At 38.0% G+C, this 11,132-nt stretch overlaps 2 protein-coding genes across 2 annotated transcripts; one reads left to right on the top strand and one right to left on the bottom strand.

The window, feature by feature from the left end:
* The first annotated feature begins 2,924 nt into the window (after positions 1-2,924).
* On the top strand, positions 2,925-4,094 carry LOC120014980 (ethylene-responsive transcription factor RAP2-10-like). Its single transcript, XM_038867140.1, has one exon. It carries the CDS (start codon positions 3,263-3,265, stop codon positions 3,782-3,784), a length of 522 nt encoding a protein of 173 aa, XP_038723068.1. The 5' UTR covers positions 2,925-3,262; the 3' UTR covers positions 3,785-4,094.
* Positions 4,095-5,580: 1,486 nt separating this feature from the next.
* LOC120014979 (CBS domain-containing protein CBSX1, chloroplastic-like) lies at positions 5,581-10,310 on the bottom strand. Its single transcript, XM_038867139.1, has 8 exons — positions 9,966-10,310; positions 9,079-9,166; positions 8,918-8,982; positions 8,395-8,443; positions 8,017-8,066; positions 6,184-6,299; positions 6,011-6,068; positions 5,581-5,874 (listed from the first exon to the last, which is right to left on the bottom strand). Exons 1-8 carry the CDS (start codon positions 10,197-10,199, stop codon positions 5,800-5,802), a joined length of 735 nt encoding a protein of 244 aa, XP_038723067.1. The 5' UTR covers positions 10,200-10,310; the 3' UTR covers positions 5,581-5,799.
* Between the last annotated feature and the right edge of the window lie 822 nt (positions 10,311-11,132).

Below are 11,132 nucleotides of genomic sequence, written 5' to 3'. Positions count from 1 at the left end.
CTTAGCAAGTTGCACGTGCTGAAACCAAAGTAACTGGTTTCTTTTTTTTTCTTTTTTCTTTTTTTTTCCATTCTTTCTCCAGGAAGGCAGTAACTGGTTGTGTGCTACAATAGCTAGCTTTGGTTGTCAAATGTGAAATGTCAGTTCTGTTGAAGTTAATGCATTGTTTGGAGGTCTCCACACCTAAATTTGACTTTTTTTAATTCAATAAATGGACCGCCCAATTTATCTCCCAAGTCTTAAATATCCATACATTGACGTTGATCCAGATATTTTATTTAGACAGTCAACCAAATATAAATTGACATTTTGTCCATCTATCTTTGTCTGCACTTAGTGGTCTGTTGTGACATTAGCTACCATTTTATGTGAGATTGAAAGTACGACCTAATAAAAGTCAAAATTTCCTCTTAATTGTCGCGTCACATAACCTATGACCTATGCAGTATGCACCTCTTGCCTTTGCCTATGTCTTGAACATTTAAGTAAAAGTTCTTGTAGCCACCATAAAAGGTGTTTGATAAGGTTTTGATGTGGTGTGTAGTTCTCACGTCTGCCTTTTGGATTGATAAATGTGATTTTAAATTATAGTACTTGGTCTTCGTCTTTGGTGTTGATTTAATAGAAGGTACGTTGATATCAAGGCAGTCGCAAAAGAGTTGTGTATTAAATCCCTTATCAGCCTCAATGGTTGGTAAGAGTTGTGGGTGGAGTATTGGATGGTTATAGGGTCTTCAGAGTTAAGAACAAGACCGGGTTCGGTGCACGTACCCGTGTTCCATTTCGTGGTTGAAATTATATTTACGACTGAATTGGGATATTTACCATGCAGGGTGGGTCCTGGGGTGAGCTGAATGGTAATTAGCAATTCTACTTGAACTAGTCTTAACCATGGTTCCACTTTAATTACAGACTTGACGTGATAGTCGTCCTCATCAGTCGTATTAATTCAGTTTAATGCCTAGTATGGAACGATCGTTCATAGGGGGTGATGTTTTATAACAAGGTACGTTAGTTTATTAAACCAAGAAATCATTGGTGGATAACCATTGATGTTGCTTTCTAATGACATTGTGTTTCTCACACCACCTTCTGGTTGTAGTTTTCTCCTTTTGGATTTGATATTTGATGGTGGTCCCTTTACAATACAAGTGATCTCTCTCTCTCTCTTTCTCTCTCTCTCTCTCTCATACCATAAAATATACAAAAACCAGGAGTAGTGCCAAGCAGCTTACAGCTAAACGCCACCAAAATATTACAACTCTAAGCTCCTTTTAATGTCTCAAATTCCCAAGTACCAACCCTCCTTCGTTAGCTCCCATGCTAGATTAGATGTAGTAATTGTCGTTTGTGAACGTGAAGATACTAGTTACGAAGCCCCACCACCAATGACCAACCTCTCTCCATTATTCATCTCTACTTTTCAAAGTTTTAGCCCTATAATTAATTAATTGTTATGGAAATTCAAGTTGTTTGTGGTACTTGCAATTAGGACATGATCCCTACCCTAAATAAATGCAATAAAGAAAAGTGTATAAATTTAATTCGAACGTTTGAATTGGGAACCGACCAGTTGAATAAATTTAATCTGAATATCCTAAATGTTAAAATTTTAGTCAAATACTCAAATCGGTGTTAGCCTGGTTCAGCTGGCGTTCATTTTCTCTCTCTCTATCTATTGGAAACATATTTTCATTTTTTCCTTAATAATGATTCAGCCAGTTAGACCAGCAATTAGACCGATCAAGTCGGTTGACTAGTAACTCGACCCCTATCCAGTTTTAAAAATAACAACAGTGAATCATACAAATACTGCTCATCATTCTCAAGACAATATTAATATTCAGCCCATCTTACGCTAATGTCATTCTATGTTTCTCTCAACTCTTGCACTAGGCCTCGACCTAGAACTTTATTGGTTCATGTGAGTTGCGGAGTCTTTCTTGTGACTTGAAATTTATCTATCGATGGACAATTGGGTGAGTTTCATGTTACCAAAAAAATAATATAAATATATGTTTAAGGGGTTGCTCCCACCAACATTGGGATAACGCAATTGGTTAAAACTTGGTGATCACACATTCAAGTTTCATATATTACGACCTTGCATAATTTATAGCAAATCATTGGTCGGACAAAATTTTGTGAACCTGATACCACTGTGCCAACAGTTTTTTTTTCAACTGTAAACTTTGTTGAGATTGCGATGATGATGGACTCATCCTAAAACAGTTGTTATGACTTAAATAGAATATTTCGCAGCGGATAAATACTCTCGTAATCATGTTCAGAAAAGTATTGCTATACTGGTTTCCCTTCTCACCCTTTTTCCTTTAAAAAAGGTTGCTCCCTAGTCCATAATTTCACATGTATATATATAAATAAATAATGCTAGTGCATAATTGCATAATATGATATTTAACTAATGAAGCCGGCCCGCCAATTTGATGAACATAGTATGCCCCATCCTTTACTAGGTGGGGACCATTCAGCGAAATCCCAATTCTATCCTTAGCAAATAACTAACCACTCGGAAGGACAAAAATGCCCATATATACCGAAATCGTTATTGCGTGGGGGGAAAGTCAATTCCCAACGGTATCTGTCCACCGACCACCGACTCCGACCCACCCTTTCCCTCCTCAGATATACTTGATTGGACCCCCAAAGAAAAAAAAAACGACAAAAAAAATTACAAAATGATGAATAGGTGAAAAATATTTCAAAAAAAAAGTAAAAAAAATAAAATAAAACTCTATCATCCATCACCCATGACAAATGACAATCCTTTTTTCTTAACCTTTGAATTCCACTTCACTTTGCCCACAACACGACACCACCTAGCAACACCACCAATATATATATATATGTAAATATAATATTTTTCATTTAAATATATTTTATATATTTAATCATAATCCACTACACCGGTTGTTATCCCAATTTGCCAAAAGGAGGCCAAACAAGACTCCCAGATGTGTATAGCAAAGCATCTACGCATACGAACCCACCCTCCTCCCCTTTAAAACTAATTCACAGAGATTTGTCGGTGAATTTGGATTTTCTCTCCTTTTTTGAAAGTTTTAAACAAACAAAACCCATCTTCGACGTGGAAGCTCACGCAGATGCCAAACTTCAGAGTCTCCTCCTCGCATGAAAATTGAAACCCCAATCAACTAGCGTGTCGCTCCATGACAGAAAAACACAGAAATCCTCTCTGACTCGGTGACTCCCCCACTCAGAATTCTAGAGAAATAAGGAGATGGAAGGCGTAGGAGGAGGAGAGAGAGGAGCCACGAGGAAGCGAGGAGGGAACATGGAGGGCGATAGGACTTATAAGGGGATAAGGATGAGAAAGTGGGGAAAATGGGTGGCCGAGATTCGGGAACCTAACAAGCGTTCGAGAATCTGGCTTGGGTCCTACTCGACCCCAATCGCGGCGGCTAGGGCTTACGATACGGCGGTTTTTTATTTAAGGGGTCCATCTGCCAGGCTTAATTTCCCGGAATTGGTTGGAGAGAGTGTCGGCGGCGGCGGCGAGATGTCGGCGGCGTTGATTCGGAAGAAAGCGACTGAAGTGGGCGCCAGAGTCGATGCTTTCGAGACTGCTATGCGCCATCATCATCACGACGTTCATCAACATCATCATCACGATGACGACGATGACCACGAGACTAAACCAGTGGTCAGTAGCTGCGAATTCAAGCCTTTGGTGGAGCGGGTTGACTTGAACAAGATACCCGACCCAGAGGACTTAGATAGCGATCACTGGAAGACAAATTAGAGAGACTTTATGCAAGTCTTTTATTTTTCCTCTTTTTTTGGGTCCTGTTTTTCAGCTTCTGTTTGTTCATAGTGAATCAGTGATAGTTGCTAACATGCGCTAAAGGAAGATGACTGAACAAACGATGAGGCCTTCTTCTTTTCTTCTTCTATTTGGGTTAGTAAAAATTTAGTGCTTGCTAGTATTTCATATACGTATTAGTTTCCTTGAGGAGATTTCCACCTTGTATAAAAGGTTCAATTGTATATTACTTAGTCATCAGCATATTTTCTAAGTTCAATTCCTCTGTTTTTGGGGGGTTTGATTGCAAGTCCTTGACAAATTTTATTCAACATGGGTACTTTGGAGGCTCTCTTTTTTATGAGAAAAGGAAGATATAGTGGTGGAGTGAGCTGGGAAGATATAGTGGTCGAGTGAGATGGGGAGCAGCAATGGCCTACATCTTTGCAGTTGGTGCAAAGAGCCATGCTAACCACTAAAGTTGTAACTACTAAAGCGATAAGATTTTGAGTTAGGTATTTTCTGGTTCACTTTTGCTGATTATGAGTTGTGGGCAGATAGATAGAGAGAGGACGCACGGAGCAATAGTTCAATTGATTATAGGTTTAAAGTTGACGTTAAGATCGAGAGTTCAAACCAACCAGTGACAATTATTTCTTTGGATATTCCTAGTTTTGTGGGCCACACACTTCCAATGAGGGGTTAGGAGTCCCATTATTGTCTATCCAGTCTTACCTGTCATCATCATGATGCTGATAGTTGGTGACCCAATGTTTACGCCCACTTAACTATTAGAAGGAGACAGACTATTATGATGATCCAAGGTTTACACACACTCAACTGGCCAAAGGATATGTTGGGTTGGATGATTTCTCAATCATTCAAAAAAAATTGATAAGAGAGGGAGGGAGAGGGTCGCTTGAATGTCTTAGAGAGAGAAAATGAGAGCAACTAATATTTGGTGGTATATAATGATGATTATGGGATCCAAAGTTGTCAAATCGCGACTCCTCTTTAGTATGAACAATTAGCAACCGTTTTAGAGCCTTATGGCTTAAACACGGCCCCAATGTAAGTCTTTTTTTGACTTGTGGTTTCTTCATCGTCTGGACTCTGGATAACAGCTTGCATGCCACTTGCAGTTGCAGTCAAAACGACCATTAGACCACAATTAACGGCGGAATATTTTGTTTCTTAAAATAGAAACTAAGCAGTCACCGTCAGTGTCTCTTCATTTTTTCATTTTTTTTTTATCAGACATCAGTGTCTCTTTTAACCCTTTAACAGATTGCCCGACAAGGTGTCATTTCTCGTGTTCCATCTAATCAGCACTTTCACACCTGGCCATCCTAAGATGTCATTTTGTATGACAATACCATTTTTTACTTCTTACGTAGAGAACACTGCAGACTATTGATTCGCAATTTGAAAGGGAAAATAATATGAGAGAGTTCAAGTCTCTGAAGTAGGGAGAAGCTCTTCAGCCTATTAGTTCAACTACCATAACCACAATGCAGGGCCAAAGGAGTCAAAGCTTTAATTCAACTACCACTCCATGATAAATGAAAATGAAGAGACAGATGTTGCGTATTAGAAAGAAAATGCGTACCTTTAAGTTATTATCACAAGCTGCGATGATTCAGCCTTTGTATCTTCACAAAGCATCTATGGTTTCCAGATGTGGCTGTATGGCACTGTTGAGATGTAGCTATCGAACTACCACATTCACTTGCTTCCCCTTCACGTTGTTTGTGGGAGAAAAGGTAAGGGACCATGGATTTATAAAGAAAGGGAAGAAGAATGCCAAATAGTCCCGAGCTACTTTATGACTATAACTATACCAAGAGGTCCAAGACCACTATCAATAATGTGTTATACAAGCATAAGCCAAAATTTGACATATAAGCACATAGGGGCTTTCAACGTATTCTTTGATTTACCTCAATATTGCAGAAGAGATCCAGCTTACCATGTTGGATTGCATTAAGTTCCATAAATAATACTACCTGGATACTCTATGCTTTATTTTCATAATCACGTTTTATTTGAAGGGCAGCTCTTACTACATTTCCTCGTGTTATAATTCCAACCTTCAAGAGTAAGGATATAATGGCAAGTCAAAACCCAGTATAGAATGACGAAAATAATATGACTCATCAGAAAAATAAAATAAAATAAAAAATGAGGGAGATCTGAGATTCAAGAGACAACAGTTGAAGTCCTCACCAGTTTACCATCAGCATCTACAACTGGGAGTCGACGATATTTTGTCTCAAGTAATAATCTGGAATCCGTTGAGATAATCCATGTTTTTAGGGTACAAGTATTAACACGAAGGCAAAGGGAAATGCAGAAAACAAACAAAACAAAGAACAAAGACAGTGAAAAGATCACAGAACCTTGCAGCATCCTCCAGATTGGTGGTTTCACGAACCACAAGGGGGGCAGGAGTCATCACTTCACCAACCAACTTTCCATTGGTTTTACTGAGCAACTTTTGCACTTCATTAAAAGTCTGCAGTCATTACCTGGGGTTAGAACTTAGAACCAAGTATTTAAACACTAGCAAAGCCACAGAAACCAAAGTTTCCACAAAAACCTGTATCCTATCTATTTCATTAGAGAGAAGAAATCAGTATATTATATTGATTTACCACACTGCTCTGTCATTGATGTCTCCTTTGTCACAAGCATACGTAGTTTGAAAAGTATCACAAACCGAACTTTATTAATTTATATACGTTGTTCTCTTTGACATCATGCAACATCCATTTGTATAAACTAAACTGAAGATAACTTTGAAGCACAAGGAATTCTGAATTAAGACAAAAAAAGAGAGTCAAATCCTGCATTAATCAATACAGAAGCTGCTGGTTATCATCAACAGAATTTACATTGGGAAAGATGGTAAATTGAAACCATAAACAAGGCAAAATGAAGTTGATCAATGCCGTATGCCGCACCATAACTCATTTAAGAAGAAAAATAGAATTTTAAGGCACCATAGTTAAAAAATCAAAAATAGCTTTGGAAAACTCAATTATATGATTTTTAGCTTTGCAAATTTTAAAATTCCCGTGTCGGAATGTTTGTGTCGTGTCGTCTCCCGTGTCCGTGTCAGTGTTTCCTAGCTATCTGGTAATCAAGAACATAAATATAGAGTCTATGCTATGATAACCGATGTATTTGTGAGGTCAATTAATTATAAATAACACTGACAGCAACAGCAGCAGCAGCAGCAGCAATCCAATACTATGAATTGCCTTCCAAGAAAGGATCTAGTGCAGCTGTCAACATAAGAAGTGCTTGTAAAATTGAGATTAAAATGTGTTTCTAGAAGTCCAATCCTTATAAGACTTCCAATGGATAATTAGGTAAGTAAAATGTTTAAATTTGCAATTGAGGAAGCATGGAAATAGATATTCCAAGAACCAAACCTATTGAATATGAGGAAAGGTTAAACCAAGGAGCCAAATATGGTGCAGTGACATACAAGAAATGCCACACAGCGGTTATTTCAAGCTCAAATCAACCTTCACCAAAATTCTCTTACGATTTTTTCATTGACTTAACTATTCTGGAAGATATAGAGAGGTATGGTTGGGTGGGAGACCTAACAAAAAGAACCCCAGCTGCCGCCCCACCCCCCACCACCATAACACTAGCGAGAGTGAAAGGAAATAAAAAATAAAACGCCAATAACTAAAAAGAAGCGCAGGAATGCGCATAGGCACGCAAGAGAGAAGGGGAAGAGGGGTGGTTAAATACCATGGAATGTACTCTCTCTTTTTCATTTTTCTTTCTTTTTCTTTTTTGGACAAAAAGACCATGAGAAGATACTCAAAGTAAAAGTAAAGGCAAGTGCTAGAGGTAAGGATTTGGAAGAACCTATTCCCTGCTCTTCCCCTGCAGCAGTAAGCTACAAGTAAGGCAGTATAGTCTGAGGCACTGATCTATATATCAAGTACTTTTTCAGTGTTGAAGTCCCCTGCTTCATTCACTGGAAATAGATTTCTCAAGTGTTTTATTCAGCATTTATCAACACTTTTTTTTAATGCATTCCGCAGAGAACCTGCCACTGTGCTAGAAAGATTTATGAAATTCCATTATGAAGTTTGAAAGTCACATTGAAATATTCTGCCCACCATAAAGCTATAGCTACACATCTCTATAGTTTATATTTTACTCTAATGATGAATGTGAAGATATGCAAGGGGAATTTTCTCACTTACTTTCCACGTACTGTCCACTTCGGGAAACATGTCATTATCACTTCTTCTACCTGAAATATAAGATCGAGTAAGAAATGGCCAATTAGAGCTTGCCCACTGCATAAGAATAAAATGAGAAAATGAGAAATACATGAGCAATTTCTTATTCATTGTGGAACAATAAAAAGAAAGAAAGAAAAAGACATAGTAGCTTAAAAGACTTATCCATAATAAATATAACAAACACAGCTATATAAAATACAGCTTTTTAATACTTCAGAAACAGCAAAGGAGAGATGTTTGTTTGTTTATTTTGAAGAGCACAACAGGCAAAAAATATAACTTATGAATACGTCACAAACTCCAAAAGAGAGAAACGGTTAGTATGTTTTAATTTACCTGAGATGGAGTCCAAAGCTAATAAATCATAGTCTGATACAAGACCAACCTGCATATTGAAATTTAGTCAAGTCATTTTGAAAAATCCAATGAATTAGCATTAACACCAGCTTCTAAGATCTCAATAATTATATCATTTTGACACATCCAGTACAAATGAGTGTACTGATCTGACTCAATATTAACCAATCCATTTAAATAATATTTAAGCTGTCATCATTTAGCTTATATTTCAGGTTGAATAGCAATTATCTCAGCTGGAAGCTGGAATGTCGCGGGAAAAAGAAAAGGTTTTAAGAAACTGTTTTTTACTTTGAAGTTAGCTTTAAAGGCACGAGCAAAACCCTCCAATGTGGGCTAGAGGGCCCAAGTTTGAGATCTTGTACCACAAATAAGTAAGCACTTGCAGGACCTTGATCAATGAATCTATAATAATTGTTGAATTCAGAAATGAACAGTAACACTCTACTATAGATTAAATTTTAAAAGTCCGACTGGTAATAAAAGGGGCAAGTATAATTACCAATTTCCAGTTATCATCTATCACAGGAAAACCAGTGATTCTGTATTCCACAAGAGTTTCAAGAGCTGTTGCCACAAGGAGATGCAGTATAAAAACTAAAAAACATGATAAACTCTGGCAAATAGAAAGTAGAAAAAAAATTATCTAAAAGCAGTAGCTACCCTCATCTACAGTGGTAGTAGCTTTTACCACGCGCAAATCCTCTTTCCTTGTCATAAAATCACCAACCGTATACACTCCACTTCTTGGCTGTACACCAAAAGGCCAACAAAAGCAATGATATGTTAAAAGGGTTTAAGAACACAATAAATGTGTAGGAGCACCAGATATAACAACAAAAAAACAGTAATTATTATAATTTTCACAATGATAACATTTATAAATACATAAGAATCAGAATATGTAGGTTAAACTACTTTGCAATTACATATATGAAGGAAAACGGGAGGAAAATAGCCAGATGAGCATTAGCTCAGGTAGCCAGCAATGCACCCTTTAAAGCAGAAAAAACACAACGCATGTGTATCAATGTTTTGAATCCCTACACAAACGATCTGAAAAATCACTTTGATTAGTGTATTACAAAAATTAGTGTGGATAAACCACAATGATTAAGCCAATCTTCCATGTACCACAATAGCTTTAAAATTTTGGATCGCTCTCAGAATAGCTTTAAAAACGCAGTTCTCCCACACGTTCATTTTCAGAGTTTTAGTAGACTGTTCAACGCATCAAGGATTGAAGCCAAAGTACTGAGTACGGAATCTGAGGTATAGAAATGTTAAAATCCAATCTACATAAGTACACACAAGTGCGTGTTCAAATTCTCATCTCATACGCTCACATAAACTCTACAATAACTATACTCGCATAAATGACAAGTGAAGCGCTTAAATTTGTTTTCTAGGGTAAGATTTTCAATAAATGAGCATAAAGACACTATTCCATTCTGTTAAGCGCAGTCAACCTCCAGATTAAGTAGAAATGATAGAATCAAAGCCACGAAGCACGGTTCAAATTAAGAAAACAGGCGGATAAAACTACAGACCGATACAGAATTGTCCATCACTGTGGCGCTTGCGGCAATTGGAAAAGGCCTCCACGGCTGCAGAATTCGATCGGAGGCTGCGGCGAATGACGAGGCGGAGAGGGGGATTGGTACACAGCAGGAGCGAGAGGATAACAGCCACAGCTGCGGATGACGTGAGGAAGCTGAAGTGGAGGAGCTGGTGGCGTGTAGACGCATGAGGGAGATAGGTTGCGCGTGAATTATCGAGTTCATGGAGGTGTTACTGGTTTTATTATCTCGTTGAGAAATGAAACAGGTGACGTCGAGGAAACCAAGAAAGACGAAAGCGGGTGATGTTGGGGAGATGGATACAGTAACACCCGAAGCGAAGTGTCTATGCGATTTCATTTTAAACGATTAATATCTGTTTGTTTTCTATTCCCATATTTGGTTTTTTTAATTCCGAATCCGGTTAAAGGTGGTATTTTCCAAGTATCCAAACAAGCAAGCATATGGTTTCTTAAATTCAAAATTCCAAACTAGATAACTAAAAATTGTAAACCTGTGACATGCTCTCTTTTTTTAAGGAAAGTCTCTATATTATCAAGTAACAGTAGCAACATCTATCAATGCAGCTTCCTCAAGTCAAAAAGGCACACTCAAGGCACTCCAACACATGGAGTTTAACAACTCAAAGCAAATTTAGAAATGCAATGACAACCTTGTTACACCTTTTTCGACTAAATAAAATTCGAATGTTATGAGGACCCTCAATTGAACTCCGAATTTCACCAATCACGCCACCATCCTCATTCAACCCGGCCTCCTTTGCATTAATCTTATCCACAGCTCCTATAGAGTCACTAATAATTGTGACTTTTTCAAAATCGCAATCTGCTGCAAGCTTTATTCCTTCCCTAATGGCATATAACTCTGCACTTTCCACTGCAGAAAGAGTCTCACGAGAACTGCTGTAGCACTAATCAATTGACCATCTAAATTGCGTACGATACATCCAACTGTCGATCTAGACTGTTATTATCTCTGTCAGCATCCACGTTGATGAAAATTTCCCCAGGTTGAAGGGAACCCCGATAAGATCGATCTCTTGCAGGAGGGGGACATGCTTGGACACTTCGGCATTGCGCAAACTCAGCAAGGAATGTCGAAGTCCAGTCCAACAAACCATCTAGCAGCCGACGCTTA

Source organism: Tripterygium wilfordii, chromosome 14 (genome assembly GCF_013401445.1).
Source record: "Tripterygium wilfordii isolate XIE 37 chromosome 14, ASM1340144v1, whole genome shotgun sequence".
NCBI lineage: Eukaryota > Viridiplantae > Streptophyta > Magnoliopsida > Celastrales > Celastraceae > Tripterygium > Tripterygium wilfordii.
Note: the sequence above shows the minus strand (reverse complement) of the source record. Positions and strands in the feature narration are given on the sequence as shown.